General features: G+C 41.1%; 1 protein-coding gene across 4 annotated transcripts; it reads right to left on the bottom strand.

Annotated features, from left to right (window-relative positions):
- Nucleotides 1–1,486: 1,486 nt before the first annotated feature.
- Nucleotides 1,487–27,914, bottom strand: BMI1 (BMI1 proto-oncogene, polycomb ring finger). Of its 4 annotated transcripts, XM_073581819.1 has the most exons (14): nucleotides 27,417–27,914; nucleotides 15,891–16,002; nucleotides 15,723–15,786; nucleotides 15,589–15,623; nucleotides 15,125–15,184; nucleotides 5,665–5,798; nucleotides 5,390–5,486; nucleotides 5,139–5,194; nucleotides 5,002–5,052; nucleotides 4,384–4,492; nucleotides 4,254–4,299; nucleotides 3,963–4,061; nucleotides 3,399–3,479; nucleotides 1,487–3,316 (listed from the first exon to the last, which is right to left on the bottom strand). In XM_073581819.1, exons 1-14 carry the CDS (start codon nucleotides 27,553–27,555, stop codon nucleotides 2,990–2,992), a joined length of 1,410 nt encoding a protein of 469 aa, XP_073437920.1. In that variant the 5' UTR covers nucleotides 27,556–27,914; the 3' UTR covers nucleotides 1,487–2,989. The 4 variants fall into 4 exon arrangements, with proteins under 4 accessions (XP_073437920.1, XP_073437918.1, XP_073437917.1 ...); XM_073581817.1 differs by lacking the exons at nucleotides 15,125–15,184; nucleotides 15,589–15,623; nucleotides 15,723–15,786; nucleotides 15,891–16,002; nucleotides 27,417–27,914 and adding exons at nucleotides 6,149–6,247; nucleotides 9,742–9,873 and having other exon boundaries at nucleotides 5,665–5,802; XM_073581816.1 differs by lacking the exons at nucleotides 15,125–15,184; nucleotides 15,589–15,623; nucleotides 15,723–15,786; nucleotides 15,891–16,002; nucleotides 27,417–27,914 and adding an exon at nucleotides 9,742–9,877 and having other exon boundaries at nucleotides 5,665–5,802.

The following is a 27,914-nucleotide window of genomic DNA, read 5'->3' on the forward strand; positions in this document are numbered from 1 at the left end:
GAAATCCGCTTGTAGTACATAAGGTATACCAGCAGCAAGTGCTCTGTACGACAAGCGGAAACAGGAAGCATTTCTCGTTGTAAACATTTCTAGGGATGTCGGGTCGACGAGACCCGATATTCGAACCTCAGGGACAGCCTATGGATAGAAAGCAATGTTTATGGTACAGGATGATGACATTACAGAGCACCCACGGGGGGGGGGGGGGGGGGGGGGGGTGGCCCTTGTGATATCGCTATCACAATAAGGAAAAAAAGTTATCATCTATTTAAAAAAAAGTCAATAATTTTCGCCAACAGTCTGGTATTCTGGTCTTTGGAACTATGCGGTGCATTACATAGCAAATACAATAAACATCAGTTACTTTAAATGGATCATAGACATAGGGTAGAAATGTTTGGAAGTGGTTCTGTCTAGGAGATCTCAGTTCACCTGTCAGGCCTGTGCCTCACACTTAATTCTGCTACATCCTGGCTAGCAGTGATGGAGAGGATCTATCATCCAAAAGTAGTCAATTTACCTAACCCTAAACTGTCATTCTAATAATCCCATCTTTCACTGTATTTTCATTTTTCTATTATATGTACGCGTATTGTGCAGGGCCGGCACTTGGTAGATCCAGGTATCCAAAGATTTTTGTGAATTGGGAGTGGATACAATACTATCTCACAGTCCACAACCTCCTTTAACGTATAGTTTTTATCTGGAACATTTCACAGTGACAGTAAACTGACGGTGGATCAAAGCCTTTGTGATGACAGGTTGGAAACTGAGTATTGTATTTATTGTCTCACATGAGTAATGTAGAACAAGTTCAGTACTATGGTCTCCAATCCCTAGAATTAGACCTCTACATCAAATAAGATGGTTTATAAGGACTGTTTCTCAGTCCTGTCCGGACAGATCTTTTGCACATTTCCAGCGTCCATAACCGGACAGAGAAACCTTGCATGGTGAAAACAATCCATCTTAAGACAGGCCATCTTCTAGCACATGATATCAGGATCAGACCACTGCTTGACCTGTTTTAACAGTGCAGTATTTTTGGTCAATATTTCACAGCAGTATTTTTAAAAGCCCAAACCAGGAATGGGTAATCTACAGGAAAGAAGCACATTTTTATTTATTTTACTTTTTTTTTTTATTTTCCATAGTAGGTTCTATTCCTGTCTTCACCTTTACAAATACAAATATGAGAGCACAAAACGGAGTAGAATACTGCAGTATAAAATTGGCCTCCCAAGCACCCACTTAGGGACAGACTGCTGGTAAGGATTTTTAATTGTAGTTTTCACCGATCCAATGTGTTGGGAAAGGTGAGTTGGTCGGCCTCAGGGTCCTGGTCCTAATCACATACCCCTTTTGACATTTTTTTTTTAATAAACAGCATGACAAAACAAAACATTGTATGTATACACCATAAATCAAAAACACACTACAAGGCATAAAACATGGGCATAAGTAGAAAATAAAAACGGACAAGTGGTTTGCAAAAGTAATGATTTAATGACTATAAGCAAGACAAAGCAATAGGATTTGTGCTTCTTCTGCAGACAGGAGATAATGAAATGATTAGCCACGTGGGTTGATTTTTTGTCTTTTTTTTTCAGAACAAACACTACACATTTGTAAATAAACATGGACAAACTAAAAGTAAAAGTAGTGAAGATTATGACAGTGGGGGGAAAGGGCAGTAATTCCCATTACCTTGTTTTTTCTAAGCAAATTTTACACTGCTTCATAAATTGGACAGATTATGGTAAATTTACCAGAACTCTCTCCCCACCTAGGTTTTAAATGATATATATATATATATATATATAGAACAAATGCAGTACCATGACTTTAGAGGCAGAATAAAATCCTCTATGCTTTGCTGTGCTATAAAGCACCTGGATAATGTAATGAGGGAAGTTTTACCAATCATTTCTGAGTGCATGAAACAAAATCTTCATTTATAGTATTTATAAATATATCATACAATACTGTCTTCCTGTTATGTCATATATACCAATGTGGCATTTTACAACCAGCATAATGCCAACTGATTCTTACAAAAGCGAATCACTTAAACAAAGTAGTAAAATAAACGGTAGTACCCGCTTTTTAGACAAAAAAAAAAAAAAAAAAAAAAAAAAAGACGTCTGTATAAGGTTTTGATCGATTCTGTGCAGAAACAGATGAACCATTTGATGCCAGATGAAAGAATAAGGTATCCCTCTCATTCCGGTAGCAAACAGGTCTTTACAGTAATGCCAAAATAGAGACCAGAAAATCATGAAAGCTAACAACATTATTCACTATTCACAGTGAAATGGCTACATAAAAGAAGTCTATGTATTTTCCTTTTGGTTGGATGATAAAGCACTTGGATTGAGTAGATGACAATGCGCTCTAACAGTCCACAAAACATCAATAAAATAAGATAATTGTGGCTTAATTTGTCCATAGAGAATTATATATCCCAAGGTCACACCAATTCCAAAGAAAATGAAGTCCGGAGCCCTCATCAATATATATATATAAAACATTTCAGTTAATCCTCAGAATCGATCATTTAGGAGTTTAATCCAATCCAGCCAATGCACAAAGCAGGACATATTTGCCATATGTCCAAAAGCCACATATATATCCCATTAGGTTATATTTAGTCCAAGGGAACAAGCTCTTCATCATATGTATGTAGCTGAAGTTATATCTACATAGGTAAATTTGTGTTATATCCAGCAAGCCCCATTTTACAGCTTTCATATTTCTGGTAATCCAATATGAGTAGACAAATTGTCAGTATTTTTGTCCATTAAAATATCCAGGTAGAAAAAAAAATAATAAATCACTGTCAATTCCAGCAGTCATCACGTAGGAGTTTTAACTACAAATTAAGCAATGTGGACATAGTCACATGTATTAGCATCTACAACTCTTGTAATGGCATGAATAGTTTTATAGATCCGGGCTTTTGTATCTTTCAATAACTAAAGCAGTAATTTCAGCCAGACGAAGTGGCCGCTGATCCATTCAGTGACATCTTCCTTGCCCTGTTGGTGAAAGGATTCTGGTGGTTAGGAGTGGAGCTGGTCCCATTTATGGTGGTGGAGATGTGAGGGAATTGTGGGTGTGGGGACTGGACTGGAGTGTTGGGGCTTGGCAAGCAGGAGGAAGTGGAAGCCACTCCACATGCCGGGCTTCCTGCTTTGTCACTACCAGAGTCACTTTCCAGGTCTCCACTTATGTTATTTACTCTGTTATTAGGGTGGCTGATTTTCATTCTTTTGCACGTGTGTCTCACTCTGTACTTTAAAGGAAGCGGTCCATTCTGTAGAGGGAAAAACAACAATCAGAACGTCCATAAATATTTACTGTCCCACTTAAAACATAACCTTTAATCAGATGCTTACCCTTCTCCAGGTGTATATATAAGCGATGTCCATTAATGTGTAATAGTCTTTTAAGGCTTCCTCTTCATACATGACATCGATCTAAGAGAAATATATAAAATCACATGGTCACCTAAGTTCTCTTTACGGTTTGTGTATTCTTTATAGAACTGAAGACAATGTTAACTGGTTGTAAAATAAAATAATAATTACATGCCAGCAGATATCTATGACATTAAGTGTTTTCTAAGTTAAAGTGGTTATATATATTGATGAATTACCTAACGATATCAGATCGGTGAGGGGTCCGACAAAAGGAACCTGCACAGAACAGCTGATACAAGCGCAGGCGGTGTTTGGAGGTAAAGACTTGGAACAGAGTAGCACTGTGCAGTGGCCGCTGCCGGGTACTGCAGAACAGCTATGACTGAAGCAGCTGCTAATGCAAAGAGCTGATCAGTTTCACGTGTTTAACCTGGCCGCAGCTGGGTGTGTTTGACCCCTACCGATCGGTGGGTGTCCCAGGTGTTCGACCCTTTTCTGACTGGACAAGCCATGTTAATAATACAAGGATAGGGACATTACCTGAAACGTAGTAGGTATATCCATTTTACTTCGAAGAAACTTCCGTAGGTGCATCACGGTCATGGCAGCAGGACAGCGCAGATACCTCTTATCATTAGCCTTTTATGAGAAAGTATAGAGGAGTTGAGTTCCACTTTAATTTATTCAATTTATTACCAGCTGTAGAAAGTTTGCATAATGCCTTTCTACTAAATAATTATAGCTTAAAAAAAAATAAAAACTTGTGTCCAACACAGCCCTAATCTTCATGGCCTGAGGAATGAAGACACACATTACACACATGGACAATACCTCTTCCTTTGATCTCTCTATTTCCCGACTTCCTTTACGATCAATCCTATTAGGACAGATATACATGATTATAGGACCCAGTTTATGAGAAAATGTTTGAAATTAGTCATTTTTCTCATTAGACAGTTACCTATTCTGATCAAAAAACTCAATGGATAAACTGATAATCTCATCATCTGTGATGATCCTCTTGTCCTCATCTGCAACCTCTCCTCTGTCCTCATTAGAGCCATTTGTCACTACAGAGAAAAAGGATAGGAAAATAGAGTGACTTCAAGGACCTCTGTGGCTTTTTTATTTTATTGGTCAATCTGTTGTCATCCAGTAATGGGTACGTGCCGATCACTGTCTTATGTTTCCAGCACTGCTCCGGTCCTCTCATGCATCATGTGACCGCCTCATCCCAAGTTTCAGACTTCCATTGAGAAAGTGATCTCCGGTCCACACAGAATTTATTGTGCGAGTCCACAGGTGACAGTGGTGGTCTTGTAATGTAGGAGAGGACCGGAGCGACTCTCGAATCTGCAGAAACCAGCGATAGGCAAGCATTGTGCTCATACTTTACACACATTGCTGATTGGTTACAGAGGGGGCAATTAAAAAAAATAACACCCAATATTATTTAAAAGTATCAAAACTAGCACCAAACATGAAACTACTACAGAACAGAAATAAGCATTCTAGAGATTTCAAGGATGAAAAGAATAGAAACTGTAATAACTGTCGTAAATCATGTGTGAATTCTTACCATCTGCAGAAGGATGGTCTGCATAAAAGTCTCTTCTCCGTTTCATTTCATCTGTAAAAAAATATAGGTAGTTTTAAATATGTCTGGTTTATGTGTGGATTAATAAGACATCAATAAATCAATATTTAAATACCTACTTTTGAAAAGTCCTGGCACCAGCTTGTATACAATATCTTGAAGGGTTTTGTCTGCCCTAAAAAAAGGAAAACATTCTTAATAGCTGGACACATGACAAGACACTTCATCACAACGGGACTTTGACCATCGCTGTATGATTTACATGATAAAGTCGGCACAAAAGAGTCCTAACAATCACAGTTCAGTGCTAGGTAGACAATGGACTGGGTGAGAAAGGAGGGGGCTTAAAAATCAAGTATTATATACCTACCTTATATTTAGCAAGGGTCTAGTCTTATGCACCTGGACATCACAGATAGGACAATATTTGCTTGCCTCCAGATAACGTACGATGCAGGTTTTACAGACTGAGAACAATGAGATAAAAGGTTAAAGACTATGTATATATAAGCCCAACAATGAAAACATAACATTATAATTCGCTTGTGCACGTTTATTACCCCCAAGCGCATTTTAGCGCAAATATAAGGAGCACCTTAATCTATAGCTCTAAGAGCATGTCAAGCATTCATTGCATCTACTTACAGGAATGGAGACACTCGATGATAGTTGTGGCATCTATAAAGTATCCACCACAGAGCACACACATCAAATGGGGGTTGAGCTCTGTAATTTTAATCCTGGTTGTCCGATGCATGGTGACAGAAGAGTAGCTGTCTCTATCTGAAAGAAACAGTCAATAAGTCACAGATGGCAAATCTAGCCCCAAAAGTGTGCCTAAACCATTATGCGGGTGTATTTAACGTGGAGCGTGCTAATGGTAACACTATGTTCCATAATTATAGACGATGTTGAAGAAAATTAGGAGATTGCTGTAGCTAAAGTTAATACTTTCAAAGCAGACTGAGAATCACAGAAGTGAGCCTTGTACTTTGTCAGTGCTCAGAAGTCCATCACCAACAATGTTTATTATACAAGTGCAAAACCGAACACCAACCAGCCAGCATATTTCACAAGAAAAGAAAATACATGGGCAGTGATGGTAAACTACTAGTCTCCATGTACTCACAACGTAAGACAGAAGAAAAAGGAGAAGATGGTGTACCCTCAAATCAGAACAGGGTTTATATGAAGTCTCCACCCTTGTCGAGGATGCAGGACTCTGGAGCTGCCAACCAGGAAGACAGAGTATTGATGAAAGAAGCACATTGCCGTGAGCTGGTGCCCAAGCCCAATCCTTCCGTTACTATAGCAACCTACACTTACACTTGGCATTCTGCCACAGCTTAGAGATGGGGAGGAAACCCAGCAGTGGAGTTACACGAGGTGCTGCGATTATAGGGTGGGGTGGAGAATGTGTTGGTGAGTGGGGGGGGGGGGGGGGGGGCGAATAACTTGGAGGGTCTATGGGTACCAATAAATCCTTTTGCGCTCAATCAAATTTTGAACATCTCATGAATGATATATTGGTAATAGCTTCACAGTAACCCAAAATAATAATACACCCACTTGTGAAACCAACTTGTGTATAGTGCCAAATCACATAAAACTAGTTACTGACAGCAGGAATCACAAAAATCAATTATACCCAAGTATTCTTATTAGATTAGACAGCGACTAATCATAAAGGGCAACTTGATTATGATTTGACAACCAGGACTGAGCTGGAGGAAGAACATACATATAAATGTCCAGAGGAAGAACCTGATAGGAGGAGTATAACGACTGAGTGATTTGATGGCACCTAGAAGCAAGTAAAGCTTTCCCTACTAGGAATATACAGAGAATCTAGAAAAACAAATACAGTGCAGCGATCTCAAGTACAAGAGGCGGGGGAGGTGAACACACGAGGGGAAGGAGGAGGAAAGAGCTGGACAGGAGGAAAAGAGAGAGGGAGAGCAGAGAAACCGAGAGGCACCCAGCGCAACACAGGGAAGAGACAAAGAGCAGAGAGGGAGGGAATGAAGGCGAAAAATCACACCAAGTCCCGGGGTCACACATAAGCCTCCATCCACCCTGCACTTAGTCAAGGATGGGGATACATGAAGATCCCCCACGTTCAATCTAGCAGGCACTGGAGAAGTGACAGTCTCAACCTTGTTTATATTCCACCAGAATTCTGCGCAATAATCTGCGCATTTTGTATATTCCAATGAACACCGCTCTGAAAAGTTCCAACTATTATCCAAACCATTTGAAACAAACCAGAAACAACGTGTCCTGGCAAATTGGAAACAAGGACCTTGTAGTGTAAATAACAGACAAGGAATTTTACTTTTAATTGAGTTGATTGACTGCAACACAATCCCAAGGAGTCGGACTGTGATTATTTATTGCTCAAAGGGAGTATATTTCATTAAAAATTTTGTAATAAAACGTCCTGGTCATTGGTGAAATGGCGAATCCAGTTCGTCAATTTGGAAAGTTTTGGTGAGCAGAGGTCCTATAAAGTATTAAAACGACATCAACTGTTGAAGAGTAAAACCAAGAAGAGTACTATACAAAGTCAGGTAGAAACTATAGGCAACACGCCACCATCCCTGCACCTCTTTGACACTCAAGAAGTTACATAAGTCACCTGAGCAATCAGTAATATCTCGGCACATGTTCCTTTCACGCACCACCATAACCGAGGTACTAGCTATCAGCTTGGTGGTGAATTGCCACAGTTATTGGGCAAACAAACTTCCCAAGGAAATAAAGTTATATTTTTAATTTTCGGTCCAGCTTAGTTAACTATAGGTCCAACTTCTGCACACACTTGTTATAAAAAATAACGTTTTATTGATCCTAAATGTCAGATAATCTCTTCAAAACTGACAAGGTGAGTGAAAAGTTAGACAAAAACTGGCCTTACATTTAGATGAGGACTATTACTTCAATAAGAGGCAATAGGATTCACCAAACCTAAATTGATGGCATCAAATATGTATTTTGGAAAGAAATTACAACATATTAATAGAATAGTAGTATTACCACTATTTCCTTAACAATCAAAGAGTACCCTAAAAAATCCTATTGTTACATCACTTAAAGTACACCTGTTGCCATGATCACCACAGCTGAATCTTTCCTCTAATTCGCTACAAACACACCTACTTATATAGACTCCTACTAATCATCTTTTCCTAGAGACATTGATATGCTGATATCACACATTGACATGACAGCTTCATCAGGTGTCAGGTTGGCCAGTACATATATACATTAGAAAACTGGCAGAACAATACATTATAGGTATTTCTCTTGAAATTGCTATATACAAAAATCCATAAGATGCAGACAGTGCTATATACAGAAATTACAAAATGATAAATACAAAAGAGTTTCTAAGGGCCTATTATAACAAACAGTATGGGTAGATTACAGAAGTGCTTTGCACAATGAGCTGAAAATTCATAGGTTTAAAGTGCAGAATGGTATGCAATCTACATTCTTGATACAGACACCCATTGTAGTTATTACGACCCTGTGATAGGAATGGCTAGGAAAGTTTTCTATTGAATATTTCTCCAAGGTGCATATACACATTTAAAAGATGACTTCTATTTAAATATCTGAATAAAACTCTTAAAGCACTCATCTACAATAAGCATGGCTAGTAGAGATATAATTGCACAGGTACAAAAGCTCATGTTAGCTTTAAGATACCCCTGTAACACCCGACAAATGCTCCAGATAGAATGCATAAGGTATGTTAGGTGAAATCATCACTGGTGCTTCAGCAGAGTTCTAACTTGTGTCACACAAGTTGTTGCTCTCTGGACCACAGTGCAAAGTAGGGTCAAGACACAATTAACTTTATCCTAAGAGCTTTAATTTTAGCCCAAAATGTTTACGTTTCACAATTTTTTTAAACCAAGTTCCAGACAAATGACCAAGGGAAGGCCAACAAAGCTTCCCTGCCAGTGGTGGTGATTTAATGTCAAATGCTTCAGAACCCAAACCAGCAGGGCTGAATCACCAAGCAATAGCAAGCAGCACAAAGCATGTACAGGACCCAATTATTCACACAATCACAAGAAAGGGGATCTCCATATCACTAAGCAGTCTTTATATGTATCTATCACACAGACAATACAAATGTGTACTTAGTATTCGAGTGGCTGCAAGTTACCAGGGCACATGGCAAACCGAGACCAAACTCATATTGCAACCTGTTCTATAAATAAAAGATTCACAATTGTGCAAGTTAGTCCTCTATACCCAGACAACCCGCTATCGTCACCTCTGGACGAGATCACAGTGAAGGTATAAAGAGCGTCCATCTGTGGGTAATGGGGTGTAGGGTGAAAGGTATGACATAGGTTATAAGGGGTGGGGGCATGCTGATATGGGGTAGGAGGAGAGGGGGCATGTCTATATACAGAGGTTAGAGTGAGTGCACCACGTCTCAGATTGGGCAGCACATGAGCAATCAGACGATGGCACCTCTGCTCTCACGTGCTCCCCTCTGCCCACCCCACCCCCCAAACACCCTCTGCTCCCCTCAATTACCTGTGTATAACCCCTTTACCGAATTCCAACATTCACACCCCACCCCCATCACTCCCCCTCCTCTTTATTTACGTATAACCAGACAAACACCCACTCTCCCCCCTCCACCACCACAGATACCAACCCCCCACAGATGAAGGCGCCTAGAGCGCACCGAGCACTTACCGTGAGCTTCTCTTTGGGTTGGCTGCTGTTGCTGGGGGGTCCGGGGACAATGCGGTGTCCGGGGGGGCGCTCAGCGGATGAGCAGCAGCCCAGGGGCGGCCATCTTGAGCTGATCTGCAGACGCTGTCAGTGCAGGGACTGCGTTCATCCCCCTTCTCCAGCCAAAGCCAAACAGAGGGTGGGAGGTCCCCTGATACCTCCCCGGCTTCCTGAGCTCTGCAACCGTGCAAGCGCTGCCGCCTCCTGTCGCCGGATCCGGGCAGATTACACCATGTTCAGCGCTTTGTCCTGACCGCCTGCTGCCTGCTTATGTGCACGGTGCTCCCGCTCCTCCTTGTGCACAGTCTGGCCCTGCAGCTATTCTTTCTCTCCCAACACAGAGCCCCGATTTCATAGCACCGCTCTCCAGACTCTCTCCCTGACTGCCCGTACACTCTGCTCGCTGGAGCCTCACACTGCAAACTGACACCGTCCCCAAAATGGCTCAGAGTCCGCCCGCCCCGCAACGTCACGTGGTCTCATTCCTTAAGGGCGGCCTGGGAATTAGTGTACACACTGTGCACACTCACATCATCTACACACTCATTGCTGTACACACTCTTTTTGTCATACATGCACTGTGTGCATTCTCTGTAGTGTGCGCACCCATGTGATCTACTGCATGTACATACACCACATGCACTGCATGTCTGCTCAGCTGCGGGCCAGATTTGTGCCAGATTGTACTTGGATCATTTCGCATTCCTGTTTAACTGAATAAGAATAAGCCTCTATCTATCTATCTATCTATCTATCTATCTATCTATCTATCTATCTATCCATTATCCATCTATCTATCTATCTATCTATCTCTATATCTATCTATTTATCCATTATCTATCTATCTATCTATCTATCTATCTATCTATCTATCTATCTATCTATCTATCTCTATAGAAAACGTCATAATCACCATAAATTATTGTTATAAACAGTGTATATGGGATTAAACAAAACTTCTCAACTATGCATGCGTGATCCAAGGAGGTATTGGGAGTGGACAGTGTATTCATGAATTTCTATTAGAAGACCTGAAATACATGTGGGAGTTCTCAGCCACATATATCTCCCTTACATACACATAGAAACGCCAAGGTGATGAATTTTCGGTATGCAACAGGATTGTGGAGAGATACATTTCTGTGTGAGAGACAATGTCACACATATCTAGTAACAAGAAAATAATGAAGTAAATCTAGATGCAGACAGAACATAACAGAAATGTGTTTACAGAGCTGCAACCAACACTGGTGTAGCCATGTCGTGATGGACTGAAGAGTGCACAGGTTTATAGTCGTGATATATTTCGGGTGAAGTGTAGGTATATATATATATAGATATACGTCTCGCTGGAGACATACATCTACAGAAATCTTCATCAGAGTCCTAGTAACATCTTCAGGAGGTCGTTGTGTTTGCTGGCTGCAATGACAAATGCATTCAAATGCCAGTTAGCTACCTAGAAGTGTGCATACAAGCAATGGCGCAGGCAGGGGAAGGGGCGTGTACACACAGCGCATATGAATTGATTGACCGCTGCGGTTACCAAAGATACAGCGATGTATTCTCAGCACAATTAGTGTAAGAATAAAGGTATTAAAATATAAATGTGTATAAACATATATGTATATGTGTGTGTGTAATGTATATGTATGTATTTATCAGACACACACGTAAAAGTACACAGTACTCGCTAATTATATTGATGTAATGTGGGGTTACTGGATATTTAGATATAATTATAGTGTACTTAAGCGATGTACCCACAATGGACTGACTGGAGATCGCCCCGTGTGCAGATGAATGCAGATCTCAGTCTTGTGCATTGACTAACGTAATAGGGTCTTCTATACCCACAATCTAGTAAGGTACCTGGCTCGCACATTGTGTAGTCGATAATAACTGGACGAGCTTCTTATAGTCGCACCGACAGTGCTAGTTAACTAATTTTATACAGACAAAATGATAATATAGTAACCAGTCTTCAAGAAATGGACTCCCTTTCCTATAAGTAGATGCGATGCTGTCTAAATGCCCCGACAATCTTGCAGGGCAGGGGCTGGATGATGCGGTTGTGCTAGAGAAGCAATCTCAGTGCCCTTAATAGATCTGACAGCCACCTCCTGTAGTGACGATGTATGGCGATAGAACTGCATAGAGAAGTCTATATGGAGAACAGTAGGGTAAAACACTGACACAGAAACAAGCTATGGGCAAACCAGACGCAAAAGTGTATATACCCACAGTGTACTAACCAACATGAAGTTACAGCCAGACGCTGAAGTGTGGTAACTAGACGTATACCTGCAGTGCACTACGTATCCACAGTGTGCTAATGACTGGGGTGTATGAACTCTATAGAGAGCGCAATTAGAGCTGCAGAGTGCTCTGGTGTCTAGATACTGCAGGGATCTGAATAGCAACCTACCTGCTGTGAGGCGACTATAGGTGTAGCGAAGCCTTATTATCTATGTATCTATAGTCAGCGAGGCGCAGCAGACTATCAGTAGATGTTTAGAGCCGAGTGCCCTCTTGCAGTTGTCGTGATATCACAAAGCAGCGACATGACCCCACCGTGTGAGAATATGCTGCTGTGACTTCTGTCGATTGCTGGGCGTATGTGCTGTATGGGGCGAGGAGCAGCGTTGTTTCTGTGTCTATGGTAAGGAGAACTCTCCACAGATATAGTTCTGTATCGTGCAGAGCTAATGGAGAGAGTGTGAAGAACAGTGTGCACATTCATGAACGAGAACTATATAGCGTGTACAGAGAATTGCAGGAGAACACGACGTTTACAGCGAAGTACACACAGACCTGTAACAATGTTTTAGCAATAAGGAGTGTAGCGTGTAGCACTATGCATAGATATACAGACGATTCTTTATAGGTATCTACCTGTAATTCCGTCACGCATAGTCAACATTTTGTAGTTTATTAAAATATTTCTCTCTTTACTTATATATATAATCACGAATTTATGTATAGTGCTTATAATTTTTATAGCTATATAAATCTATATGGTGTTGTGGTAAAACAGAGGAATGCAATACTTAAGCTATGTTCACAGGTTCAGTATTTGGTCAGTATTTTACATCAGTATTTGGAAGCCAAAATCAGGAGTGGAACAATCAAAGGAAAAATATAATGGAAACACATACAACACTTCCGCATTTTTCACCCACTCCTGGTTTTGTCTTACAAATACTGATGTAAAATACTGACCGAATACTGAACGTGTGAACATGGTCGAATTTATATATCCCTTTAGCTTTCCAAATGTGCAAATAGTTCTATAATTCCATGGCAGGACAGAGGATTTATTCTCTAGCAAATGAAGATTTTTTTTTGCTGGATCCCAGATCTCTTTAAGTACACAGTGCTGTGATCTCACGCTTCTTCTTCTTCTTCTTCAGGGTGGTTGCTGGTGGTCTGTGACCCCCTGAACAAAGCACCGCCCGTCCAGGGCACAGGGCTGTGCAGAGGCAGCAATGTCTGCCCGACTATGGGGGGAGTGTTGTGGATTACAGAAGAACACGAATGAGGCAGCTCCTATCTCAACCACTCCCCATGTAGATTGTAGAAACGTTCCCCGCTAATTCACTAGAAGTTGTATTTTTTTATAGCTACAGATATTTTTGACTTTACCCCATTCCCCTAGATGTAGAAAACACATATTCAAAAATAGCTTTTACGTTTCAGAATAAAACGGAATCGCAGCATATTGACTTTAAATTACTTTTGCGTTAATATACTAAATCCCATTTTCGTAGTCATAACTTTATTATTATTGCAGTATAATCCAGGATATTAGTTTTTCGTATAAATCCTGCTTATGTGTTAAGAATGGGATATAGTGTATTTCAGTATATAGAATGTATTTATAGCATTCCTGTGCAATATTTCGCTATTGGTAAAAAAAAAATCAAAAAGATAATTGTTTGTTCAGCTCCGAGTCTTTTGTGTTACTGTATAACCTTCTACTTGTGTTGCATTAAGAGTTTCCACAGCGATCAGGAATGTTGCATGACCCTATACATACCCTATACAGACACTAAATGACACCACAAGAGGTTTGGTAATTGATTTATATGGCACCACTGATAAATCAACTGAACTAGGGGAGAAATACAATAAATCACAAAATCTGCTTTCATCATAATATTTATTTTTTTTGCTAACAAATGACATACAAAATATAGACAGGATATATCCATTCCGGGAGGGATTTAGGTTATACAAGTCCTGAGAGCCATGGTGAAACATATCTGCAGGAAACTGAAATTAGCAAATGTTTCACAAAATGGAATTAGTAGACAGTAGATATTAGTATTCAGAATGTAAAGTCTGACAGCATTGTATGTAGTATGTCAGCATCATGGAATGCAACAATAGTCCATATGTAACAAAATGAATGTCTTCTGTGGACGTGGGAGATTCTGCTGTCACATCTGAGATGTCCTCTCCAAACCTTTGGCTGCGTCTTTAAGTTTCCCTACTAAATCCTACAAAACAGGAAAAGCATTAGACACATAAATCAATTATATACATATATGAACACATGTATTTAATATGTGCAATTACTGACAATAAAATCATATTTATCTACGATCATGGCTGAAAGCAGTTTTTGATGCAAACACAAAAGAGAGAAGTATTTCCTTTATACTTTTTCTTAATTGCTGGATCTATTCCTGGCTCTGATTGAAAGAAAAACTGCATCAGAAATTCCACATGAAGGTCAAATGAAGCCGGCTTCTTCATACTATTGAATTTGTACATTCCCACAATGTTGTACCCAAAACCATCAAGTCATATTGAATGAAACAAGTGCGAAAAATGCATATTGGGGAAATAATAATGATACACTTCAGATCACTTTAATAATGGAAAACCCTGATGAAATAAAGTTACAAAGCCGAGACAACTATGCAGCCCAGCCAGATGTTTCTACAATGGCAAGTAATGTAATCAATCAAGGACATATATTCTAAGGTTGAAGTCACCCTTCAACCTTAATAACTATGTTACTATATTACTATGTATCTGTGGACACCGTTGACATCTCTGGCGCTGCTCATAGCCATGTACTAGGATTTAATAAATACATCACATTCTTGACAAACAGCAAACCTTGATAGATTACCTGGTATTTAAGGAATCTTATCAGGTGCACAGAGGCTACAGGCATGGAAGTTTAAAAGCCATGGAATATATAATTGTCTAACTATAATGATCAGCTTTATGATATTTTTTTTTCTATTTTTATGTTGTGTCTATACTGTGAAAATGATCATGAATACTCTTTTTGCACACCTAAGATATATACATGAAAGTTTAAATATACCTGTAATTGCTCCATCGAGCAATTAAAATTAATGTCCTTGGCTTGGCTTGTATCTGGAGACTAAAAAAAATACAAGCTTTAGGGAAACGTTTTTGAGAATTAAACTATATTATAAATACCAAAATAAACTATGTTTTACCTCTAAATTAAATTTCACCAAGTAGGAAGGTCGGTGGGTTTTGTATAACTGATTAGTCTGTAGAGGAAACCAACTCTTTAGTTACAATATATGTGTGATTGCATTAATGTATATATCTACACACACACACACACACACACACACACACACAAAATCACCTTTATTTCATAAGCAAGACGCCAGGACACATCCGACACATGTGGGGGAGTTCTACCAATGCTGGGTAAATAAACATTCACTAGTTAGAATAATAGAACTGAAATCTAAAGCCCATCTGTATAGATACTTGATGCCTGAGCTTGTTCTGCAGTTAGAAGACACTCACTTTTCCAGCAGAATTTCTAGTGATTCTCTGTGTTTCTGGAATATAGCACAGACTGATTAATTGATGCACTAAATATATCAGCAACAAATATGAACAGCATAATAAAAGTAACCAAATATATCAGCACAATGAACCTGGTATTCTGTCCAGAAATGGTCTGTCCTTTCCTTATCGAATTTGCAGTCCTCCAGGAATGTGCTGTTGGAACATGAGCAAAATGAAGACACAAAAGGATGAAAATATTTTTTTTTTTATTCCCTCTTCTTCCCCAATGAAAAAATATGTATATGCAGACATTATACCTGAGAGCTGCTCTGTCTATATTGTTCCTCACTGCTTCAAGTATAAACGTAGTAGCTGCAGCCTGACACTCTTTTATGTGACACGGGGGGATGTGCTGAAACACTGTGTCATCTAGATCAACACAAACATGCAGAGATCAATTAGGTCACAAGATAAAAGAATCGTCATCTTCATCAATAGACCACAGGGACAATGTGTATAGAAACATTAATTTCACCCAGAACATTTAGAATAAATAAACAAGCTAAGAAACATAAGACTAGGAAGGTTCTATCACATGGATTGTTTATTAAACCAAAGTAAATGAAATAATTATATCCTAAAAAAGGAACAAGGGATACCAGGTGCAGCTTCTCGTGCAGTGTGTTCCTATTGTGAAGCCTACATACATCTGTGTTCCGCTGCCATTACTAGAGATGTGCTGATACCTTATCTGTAATTCTGGTAAATGAGCAGTTTCCCCCAGTGTCAGCGTTAATGAGAGGCCATTTACAGCAATACCCCCAACATACACACAATGTACAGTTCATGGCACTGCATACTGCCGCCCACAACTAGTGAAACACACAGTCGTCACAATTTCTTCTACTGTGTTAACTACTAACAAGTCACAACTAAGATCCAAGCATCAGGCTGCATGTGCCCACCCACAGCCCCCTCCCATCTATATGAGCTACCTCACCTGTCATACAGTGTTAACCCCTGTCACGTCACAGAAGTGTCATCGTGACAATTACACATAGAGGTACGAACACATTCACACAACATATATAGACAAATAAACAGTATATGCAGACATATAAAGCTATGTAGTCAGAGCTTAATAATATTTATACACCATATATGTTTCCATTATTATCAAACAATAGCGATGCCACTATACATTCACTTGCAGAATGCAGTGAAATGTTTTGCTTATATTATTGTGTGTCTACAATTGTGCTTCAGCAAACAAAGCCGATTACATCTTTCCACATAACTATAAGTTACAATGAGGATTTAATAAACTATTACTGATCGATAGAAGACTGAGAAACTGCTAAACAGCAATATCCCCTTTAATTTAATCTGATTCACAAGGGTCAGCCATGCAATACTTACACTCTATTTTCAGAACAGTAAAAGGACAGACCTGTACATATCTTACAAACATTTATATCTGAAGAGGCATGAGACAAGACCTATGAATAACACACATCATAAGATGAGTAATAGAATTAGTTCTGTACGATGTCACAGTTGTCATTAGGCTAAAAATAACCAGAATTATAGTCTGGGTGCAATGTTACACAATTAACCAAGTGCCAGCATGTTTTATTTACATGTTAAAGAACGGAGGATCTTAGAAAAGCCAGGGCCAAGAACGAAAATGAAGGAACTCATTATTACCAAGTCACAATGTTGGAAGTGTCAAGAAAATTATCAGGACAGCTAATTCAATGTGAAACGGGTAACTGGACAGTACCCCAACCCCTGCCCAGTACAGAAGCCTACCCCACACACAGAGCAAGGCAACTACATAGAAATCAGCGTTAGATAGTTGGATATAAGACCTAAACAAAAACACCATATGTAATGCAACTAGTGATACACAATAGTAACTAATGATGATAATATACAGCAATTTATACAACGGTACAAAGATAATATCAAGACAACATCAAACGGGGACTGTAACATTAAAACCAATGAATGAAATAACAAAATATTTAGAATTGAGAGTCCTCAGTGGTTGATACCTTTTAATGGCTAACCATTGTTACCATCTTTTCAGTTAGCTATTAAAAGGTATCAACCACTGAGGACTCTCAATTCTGAATATTTTTCTGGCTACTGGCTAACACGGTACAAAGATATACATCTTCTCCTGAATGAAATAACATTGTAAACGTTTATTGTGACTCACTATTTGTACCTGATAAGAAAAAAAGCATATGAAAATTTGCTCTTAGCCACCTGCATTATTTCTAAGGTTATTTCCTTCATCTGATTTATAATAGACATTCAACAATATATGAGGACAGTAAATTGATTGGAAGAGGATATGTATGTCTTTGTGATTCCATGTGCAATTGTGCTATACATGAAGAAGGGATATCACAATAGTTGCTCTTTAAAAGGCCCTTTGGTTTGTAATGTTCACAGGGCAGGAGAGAGAGAGAGATAAATAGCATTTACATTATAATTTACCTTATTGCATATCTGTAAATTGTGACATGTGATTTTTTTCTCCACATGACCAAATACAAACACATGGAAGGAGCATTTCAATCAAATAAGATTTAGTAATAATCTACATATATATTTGTATGTATGTGTGTATATAAACTCTTGGCAGGTGATATTTATCACTGGATTACCAAGCATAAATTGATTTTGTTTGTATTAAAAATATATACATGGTAAAACAAAATGCACAGAAAAGGTAAACTATTTACTCAGCTTTGATTATATTGACATAATGGTAAATGACACATACACAAAACAACTAAACAAAGAATTTGAAGAAAATAATTAATAAATGAGAATATCCAATATATAACTAAGTAAGTACAAGTTTGGCTGGTTTGTCAAATGTCTCCAAACACAGAATGACCCAGGATCAATTGAAAAAAAAAAAAAAAGAATAAAATAAAAAAGTAAAAAGTGGCAGTTAAAATGTGACCATTTTTAAATGAGTGTTTTCATAACCAAATATAATTATTATTAATGATTATGGTCTTTAGATTTATCCAATTATTCACTGGTCCAGTGATAGTAGTACATTCTTGGTACATTGCAGCAGATAATTAGACAGGTTTCATCCAAGTTACAGGAACCATAGTGAAAGGTTCCCTATTTCAAACAATGACAATAACTACTTTGTCTTTAATGTTTCAATGATGAACCCATTAATATAATTTTTAAAGTAAACATCCAGTCCCAGCTGCAGCATTTGCGATAAAATTCACCATAAGGCCACATTCTCACACACACACACACACACACACACACACACACACACACACACACACACACACACACACATAGTAATTAGTATACATGCATTTTTTTCTCTCTTTAGGCCACATTCACACATTTAGTATTTGGTCAGTATTTGACATCAGTATTTGTAAGGCAAAACCAGTAGTGGGAAAAGAATGCAGAAGTGGTGCATGTGTTTCTATTTTACTTTTCTTATGATTGTTCCACTCCTGCTTTTGACTTACAAATACTGATGTAAAATACTGACCAAATACTGAAAGTGCATGAGTGGCCTTATGAAGACTGAGGATCCCTAGAGTTATGAATTATAAGGCCTGGGCAAGACAAAGGTGCAGTTTTTTAGTTTTTGAGAAATCTTATGATACATTCACACCCAAGAGATATGTTGCACAAAGATCTTCTGATGTCCTATCCATAAACTTGCAGCTGAAACAATCATAATCAGAGAAACAAAATAGATTTTTAGCAGCAGAAATGTAAACAAAACCCCTTCAAGTTGTAAATACATTCTCATACCTTTATTTTTTTATAATCCATTTCTTTCAAAACAGCACTAAGTTGCTGAGGCCTAGTAAATAAATATATAGGCTCCTAATATGGTGGGCGTTTTATAAGAAATGTACTTCATAAATGTTTTATTTAGGCTAGGGCTACATAGCAGCATGTTTTGCTGCTGAAATCTCAGTAAGACATTGCATAATTGGACTGGAAGCATCATTGAATGTAATGATTTCCTATATTGATGTGTTGCGACGTACGACTGCGATACAGAATCGCATGTTTTTCAAATGTGTTGGATTTTCTGCCGCTGGTGAAAAGTTGCATTCGATACGCTTGCCATAGACTTCAATTCAAGTTGCACAAGACATGCGATTTTCATGCGACTTGTCGGCAACTTGGCTGTTTTATTTACTGCAAAATCAGAGCTCTGAGGCTATGTGCACACACTGCTGATTCACCCGCGGATTTGTGTCTGCGGATCCGCAGGTAAAATGACCTGCGGTTTTACCTGCGGATTGGCCTGCGGCTTTCCCCTGCGGTTTGCCACCTGGACAATGGAATAGGTGGCAAACCGCAGCGGAATCCGCAGAAAGAATTGACATGTCAATTATTTCTGCGGATTCAAAACCGCAGCTCTTCCGCAGTTGAAAATCCGCAGCATGTGCACAGCAGAACGTAAATCACATAGACTTACATTGTACTGTACACTGACTGCAGAACTGCTGCGGATCTGCAGCAGCCAAGTCCGCAGCGGATCTGCAGCAGCCAAGTCCGCAGCGGATCTGCAGCAGCCAAGTCCGCAGCGGATCTGCAGCAGCCAAGTCCGCAGCGGATCTGCAGCAGCCAAGTCCGCAGCGGATCTGCAGCAGCCAAGTCCGCAGCGGATCTGCAGCAGCCAAGTCCGCAGCGGATCTGCAGCAGCCAAGTCCGCAGCGGATCTGCAGCAGCCAAGTCCGCAGCGGATCTGCAGCAGCCAAGTCCGCAGCGGATCTGCAGCAGCCAAGTCCGCAGCGGATCTGCAGCAGCCAAGTCCGCAGCGGATCTGCAGCAGCCAAATCCGCAGCGGATCTGCAGCAGCCAAATCCGCAGCGGATCTGCAGCAGCCAAATCCGCAGCGGATCTGCAGCAGCCAAATCCGCAGCGGATCTGCAGCAGCCAAATCCGCAGCGGATCTGCAGCAGCCAAATCCGCAGCGGATCTGCAGCAGCCAAATCCGCAGCGGATCTGCAGCAGCCAAATCCGCAGCGTGTGCACATAGCCTAAGCAACTTTTTTCAGAGAATTGCTCTTGCGGGACAGCCCCAGCATTATGTTCTTAAAGTACCTGTAAAACAAAATATACATATGCAAATGGACAGCACTGAAATACTTTGAATACAAACTAAGCTTAACAATTCCATGTCCTCTCTTTTGCCATAATAAAATTTAGCTCCAATAATGTCACCTATTCAACAATGTCTCATGGCCTAATTCTACCAACTAAAACTATTTTTCTCTAATACAGCAATTCACTGCTGCTGTTCATTTACTGCCCCTAACCTCTTAGGGTACGTGCATACGCTGCAGAATGGGGTGCGGATTTGGCCGCGCGGATTTTGGAAAATCCACAGGTAAATCTGCAGGTCAAAAGACCTGCGGTTTTACCTGCGGATTAGCCTGCGGTTTTTAATCTCCACAATGCAGGAGATGGCAAACCGCAGCAGAATCCGCAGAAAGAAATGACATGTCAATTCTTTCTGCGGTTTAGAAACCACAGGAAAACCGCGCAGAAAAATCTGCACCGTCTGCACTGCAGTTTTTAATATCCATAGGATATTATGGTACTGTACACCACAGCAAAAACTGCTGCGGATCCGCAGCGGCCAAATCCGCTGCGGAACCGCAGCAGAATCCTCAGCGTGTGCACATACCCTTAGAATTGTCTAATCCCTTTTTCTCCTTAGTAACTAATGACTTTCTGTACCAGTGACCACATTGTGTTTTTATATCATAGGCACACGCCCCCCGAAGAAGCTAAGTAGCGAAACGCGTGTTGGGGTCCTTCAGCCCACATAAGGCTGGTTTCACATTCGCGTTAAAACAACGCTGCGCCCTGCGTCGTTAAGCCCCGCCCTGAGCCGGCTCCCTGCCCGCCCCATCCGGGATCACCGCCTACTTTCGCATTTGTACGCATGCGATCGGCGCACCCTATCTTTAGCATAGGGTGCGCAGATCATGCGCTGCCAGTGTGAAAGTAGCGTGCTGCGCACTTTTGACGGTGCGCCGTGCTGTGCGCCGAAATGCAACATGCTGCATTTCGGCGCGCACGGCGCACCGTCAAAAGTGCGCAGCACGCTACTTTCACACTGGCAGCGCATGATCTGCGCACCCTATGCTAAAGATAGGGTGCGCCGATCGCATGCGTGCAAATGCGAAAGTAGGCGGTGATCCCGGATGGGGCGGGCAGGGAGCCGGCTCAGGGCGGGGCTTAACGACGCAGGGCGCAGCCCTGCTGCGAATGTGAAACCAACCTTAAAAGTGAGGTTGGTTTCTGGCTTTATTTATTATTACTATTCTAGTCTCGTATACCCATCTTGGCAAATTGGCTATTACTGGCGGCAGTCACACTTGGTATCAGATTATAAATCACTTGTCTGTGGTCTATTTTTGTAGGTCTGTTTTTCGGATCACTAATTACGCACTGTTGCACTTTATATGACTACTGAGAGATATCTGATTTTTGCACTTCCTACATATCCCCCTTTTTTGGTGGTTATTTTTTGCATATAATTTATACCTTTTTGAGTACTTTTTACGGCCATCTTCATTGGTATATGTGATTGATATTAAATTGCCACTTCTCTACCCAACCCCACCTGTGTGTGGTACCTAGGTGTTGCTGATTCCCTTATGTATGTAATACTAAATTATGTATTCATAATCTTGATTTTAATTTTCATTTTGTGATAACAAAATCTATATATTTTATATACTGCTCCTGGTCCTTTTTTCTTGGGTTCATAGGCACAATATGTGTGTGGTCACCAGACCTGGCCGTTCTTATATGAATTCCTGATGGGCTCATGTCAGCATTCCTCAGTTATCACATTATCATTGTGTAATGTAGTTGCAAAATAACCTATGCTGACTCCCAAAGGCTGATAATTGTGATGCTCCACTGTCATAGTCAGGTCAGGTTTCAGAAGAGTGCTAGTAGGGAGCAAACCTGATATATATATATATAATAATTCAGGCTACCTTCTTTGTATCCATCTTTCTTTCTTTATTTTTTTTTTTTTTTTTTTTTTTTTTTTGGGGGGGGGGGTGTCCCATGCTACAAATATGAGAATCACAGAACACTGTGGGAGAGAGAAAGCACCAATGGGGTCTTATCCGGTGATGATAGTTTGCACTCATCTATTAATCACAAAGGTAGGGCATATAAAATCAAACAACTGCTGCAGATCCACATGTCAGTGAACTGACAGATTCAAGACATCAGTTTGGAGAGAAAAAACGTGGATATTACCCGCGCTGTAACGATCCAAGTTTTTGGTAATACAATGATGGTATTTTATTCTTCTTTAATCTCTATGCGTTTCAAAGTCAGTGCGACTTCATCAGGAAATGCATTTCCACGTACTGTAATGTCTGCGCTTTGGACGGAGCGGAAACCCGGCTCCGCCCAAAGCCCCGCACCCTTCTGTGCGCGCGGTGATTCCGGATGTGCTCATTGAACACTTCTGGAATCGCTGCAGCGTATCCATAGAGTAGGCTGTTTACCTTGCAGAGGAGGAGCGTCTCCGCAAGGAAAACAGACATGCTGCGGTCTAAAAAGACACACCGCATGTCCGGTTTAGCGGGTGTGTCACCCGTGTATTTGGATGCATAGTGGATACGGGATTTCATAAAATCCCCTCCACTATGCTGTAACATCTGGCCACTGCGCATTAAACGCTGCGGCTGTACGCAGCGTTCAATCCGCAGCACATACTGAATGTTTCCACTACGTGGAAACATGCCCTTAGACTTATGCATCTCCTGAGGAAGAAGTCGCACTGACTTTGAAACGCGTAGAGATTAAAGAAGAATAAAACACCATCGTTGCATTACCAAAAACTTGGATCGTTATTTCTACAGCAGCGCGGGTAATATCCACGTTTTTTTCTCTCTCCAAACTGATGCTACAAATATGACGATACCCTTATTTGTTGTATCAGCAGGAGAAAAAAGGATATACAATGATATTATAACATGTGTCACATTTAGCGCCTTTGTTGGTTCTACTTGGACCAAGCAGCTCTCACATGACAATGCTGACACTTCCTCTATTGCACATATCAGTCATTAATGGGATTGTATAAGATTAGCAAACATGGCTGCTTTCCATCAGGAACAGGACACATTCAAATGTTGCTTTGAAGGGAATGAAAATTATTCTTTTCTTGTCCACAACAGTTCCATCCCCTATACTGAAAGAAATGGGCTTTATAGTTAAAGGGGTAGCCAGTTTTCATAAAAAAGCTGGTCAAAGGTAGGTAATGCAGCAACACCTTTCTATAGCGATGTTTCATCTACAACAAATGGCCTCTGCAGGAATATTGAGGTGGATGGAATGAAACCACTGATTGCTGGACTGCAACCACCATGTATTGTATACCGGATGTCACTGCTGAAGCCCTGTAAGCAGAGACCAGCTGGAGCCACAAGGGCTTCATCAGGTGAGAACCTTACAAGGACAACCCCTTTAAAGGGGATAACTGTTTTATATTTATTTTACCCAATGTTTTCAGGACATGATTTTTTGTAACTTAGTATTATTAAGTATTACAGCTTATTCTACTGCCCTTTTTCCTGATCCCTTCCTCACATACTGCACAGCTTTCCTGTCCACCAAATGTCTTCTGTTGGAGGAGCATGTGAGTAGACCTGTCCACCAGCCTCCTCCAATAGAAAGACAGCTCAAATGGCAAAGTGGATTTTTAATTGGAGGAGGAATAATTATGTGAACAGAATAGCTATGCCAACAAGAGAAGCACCTCTAAGGCTACGTTCCCACAATGAGCTTTTGGTCAGTTTTTGATGCTGTAGATTTTCTGCACCTATTGAAGTAAATTAGACTACTTAGTTTTTTAATTGTTTTTTTAACATACATTTTTGTCTCTTTAGACCACGTTCTCATGTTTAGTATTTTACATCAGCATTTGTAAGCCAAAACCAAGAGTAGGTGAAAAATGCAGAAGGGGTGCACATGTTTCTATAAGGCTATTTTCACATGTTGCGTTTTTGCCGCGCTTTTTCCCGCAGGCAAAACCTGTTCTCTTGGCAGTAAAGAAGCTGCTTACAAAAAGCAGGTTTTGCTGCATTTTCTTGCTCCATTTATGTTGTTTCTTGTGCATGCTGATAAAGTTTAGTTTGCCAATAAAAATCATGATGCAACGTTCTTAAAGTTTTTGCACCAAAAACACTGCAAAACCCTATAACTGCATTTTTTGCTGCGTAATTTGCACTTATCCACTACTTAAGGCCGGTTTCAAACGTCCTGATATTTCCGGTACCGGAAAAACGGTACTGGAGATATCCGAGTCCGTGTGTCAATTTGTCACATTCGTGTGGCATCTGTGTGCTGTCCATATGCTGTCCGTGTATTGAAACAATTTGTTTCAATGTTAACCCGATGACTTTTAAAACACACATGTACACCATCCGTGTGCGGTACATGTTAACACGGACCCACTGACTTGTATGGGTCCGTGTGATCCGCGCTGTTGCTCAAAAACGGACATGTCAGCATGCTTTGACACGGACACGCGGTCCGTGAAAATACGCTGACCTGTACATAGACCCATTCATTTGATTGAGTCTACGTGCGTCAGTGTCTCCCTTACGTGAGAAAACTGTCACCACACGTTCCAGAGACCTTGACGTGTGAAACTGGCCTAATATGGGTGAAAAAATGCTGCAAAAATGCTAAAAGTAGTGACATGCTGTAGTTTGCAAAAATGCAATAGTTTTACAAATCAGTCAGTAAAAAACCCTAATGTTTGTGCTTTTGCCGATTCTGTAAAACGCAGTTTAAAATTTGCATAAAAAAGAAACGTGTGAACATAGCCTTATACATTTCCTCTGGTTGTGAGTAGAACATGGTTGTCTCTCTCCTTATTCGGCAAGCTATAGCGCTTAGGCCGGGATCACACTTGCGATTTAAACGGCCGAGTCTTGCATGGTAATACACGGCGCTGCCGCCGGGACTCACGAGCAGGGCGTGCGGCCGCATAGCAATACATGGAGCTGCACGCCCCGCTCCTGAGTCCCGGCAGCAGCGCCGTGTATTACCATGCGAGACTCGGCCGTTTAAATCGCAAGTGTGATCCTGGCCTCACCGAAGAAGCTGCATCGGGAACCCGGATACCTGGAGCGCTCCTGATAATCAGGTGTTCGGCGCCGCAGTTGCGTGTGTTGGGGCTGTGTGACAGTCACAGCACATGGAGAGGCTGTGTGTTGTGACTGCCCTAACACATGCATCTGTGGCGCTAAACAGCTGATCATCGGAAGCGCTCCAGGTATCCGGGTTCCCGCTGCAGCTTCTTCGGTAAGAGCTATAGCTTGCCGAATAAGGAGGGAGCTGACGATATTCGCTCATCTCTAATTGTGAGCTAAAAGCAGGAGTTGAACAAACACTGTTCTAAAATACTGGGCAAATGCTGACCATGTGAACGTGGCCTTATGGTGTCATGTTGTAAACAAAGCTCCTTTGTTTTTGATACTTCCTGGTATTTGGCTTTGACAAAACTTTATTGTTGCATTCATGTGCGAATCACATGCGTTTTATATATGTTTCCACCACAGAAACACACTAAAAATGTAAGTGCTTTTTTTACCTGTGGATTTTCCATATCTAATACACGTATATGGTGAAAATACGCACATAAAAACAAGACAAATTGACATGTTGCAGATTTGAAACACGCACCGCAGGTCAGGTTATGACGAGTAAAAAAAAGAAAAAGAGAAAAGTGGGCATGAGATTTCTCTAAATCCCATCCACTGTGCCGAAACTGGAAGACGCTACGTTTCTGACTCAGCAAAAATACGCAGCCTCAATAATGCACCAAAAGCTAATCGTGGGCACACCTTCATGCTTATATAGAATCGTAGAGTTGAAAGGGACCTCCTGGGCCATCTGGTACAACCCCCTGCTCAAAGCAGGATATATATATATATTAGTAAGCGGTGAAAAGTTATGTTCATTATGACACGTTTGAGATAAAGTGATCAGCCCCTTTCCAGTTCCTTTAGTCTAGAGAGCCATCCCATCGGCTGCCCACATCAGGGCATGTCACATTTTTATATCAGTTTTCCAATAGACTTTTAATTCATTAGGACTTTCAAAATCTGATTGTCAGTGAATTGAGAGTCTTCTTATTTCCATCCAGAGGCTGAAAACACAGACAGACCAACAGCCTGCACACAGATCAGTGAAGGTGACCACTTTAGCAATCAGGTACAGCCTGTCAGATTCTGGACGTTACTAACGATGCAACTGTGTGGAAAGCATTACCAGCAGAGTTCTAATCTTTTGTTCCAGGGACGTCAATTCCATGTACAATTGTTATTTTATAACTGACAATGTAGCAGCACTCGGTGCTGTCCGCCGCAGCCAATCAGCAGCCAGCCCTCACTTATAAGCTGCATTGTGAGTGGTTGCCCCGGGCAGCAGGTTCGGGCTCTCGGACAGGACAGCTACAATACAGTGGCCCCAGTTTTTGTCTTTTCGGTGACTATTCCCCCGAGGTCCAGGAACAGCAGCGACCTGCCCCATTCTGCTGGCAGGCTGTGTGTCCCTCCAGCTGCTGCTAGGCCGCCTGTCACCCATCTGCCCCTCCCTCCTCTACCCGCTTGTCTGCCAAGAGAAAATGCCGCCCAGCGCTAAGAAGGCGAACAAAAGCCTGCAGTAATGTGAACGGCACAGTGCGGCTGCCCGGCTCTGTCCGCACAGCTCCCATCGGGCACAAAGGCGGCTGTACAGCCGGCGCAGCCCCTGCCCCCACTCTCCCTTACCTACAGCAGGATGTGCGGCCTGGTCCGGGCTCAGGCTCAGGAAGGCCGCCCGGAGGACAACACTGAAAGCTTTCTGACTAAACTGGGCTGGATCCGCTAAACGATGCAATCCCCTCATCGAGTCCTCCGACAGCTCCATTGTGATCGAGCGACCTTCTACCCCGCACCACGTGACCAGACCAGCTGACAGCGACTCCTTCAGCTTGTAGTCGAGCGACTACAACTCTCAGCATGTCCGCTCCTTCCAGTTCCCTAGGAGTTGTGGCTTAACAGCTGGAGAGCCACGGTTTGCAGAGAATTGTGGTGTGAAGTAGAGGGAGACTGATCAAAGCCAGCGAGGCTTCACTCCAGGCTGCTGTTTAGGTTCTGAGAACTGCACACAGTTTGGGTTATGTGCACACACAAAGTCTTTTTTTATCCAGGGCAGAGTCTGCCTGGGACCTGCCTAAAAAAGCGACCCCCCCTTAAAAAAAATGAATAACAAAGAAAAAATTGCTG

The sequence above is a fragment of the Dendrobates tinctorius genome, unplaced genomic scaffold, assembly GCF_039654945.1.
Source record: "Dendrobates tinctorius isolate UK_male_01 unplaced genomic scaffold, ASM3965494v1 ptg000070l, whole genome shotgun sequence".
NCBI lineage: Eukaryota > Metazoa > Chordata > Amphibia > Anura > Dendrobatidae > Dendrobates > Dendrobates tinctorius.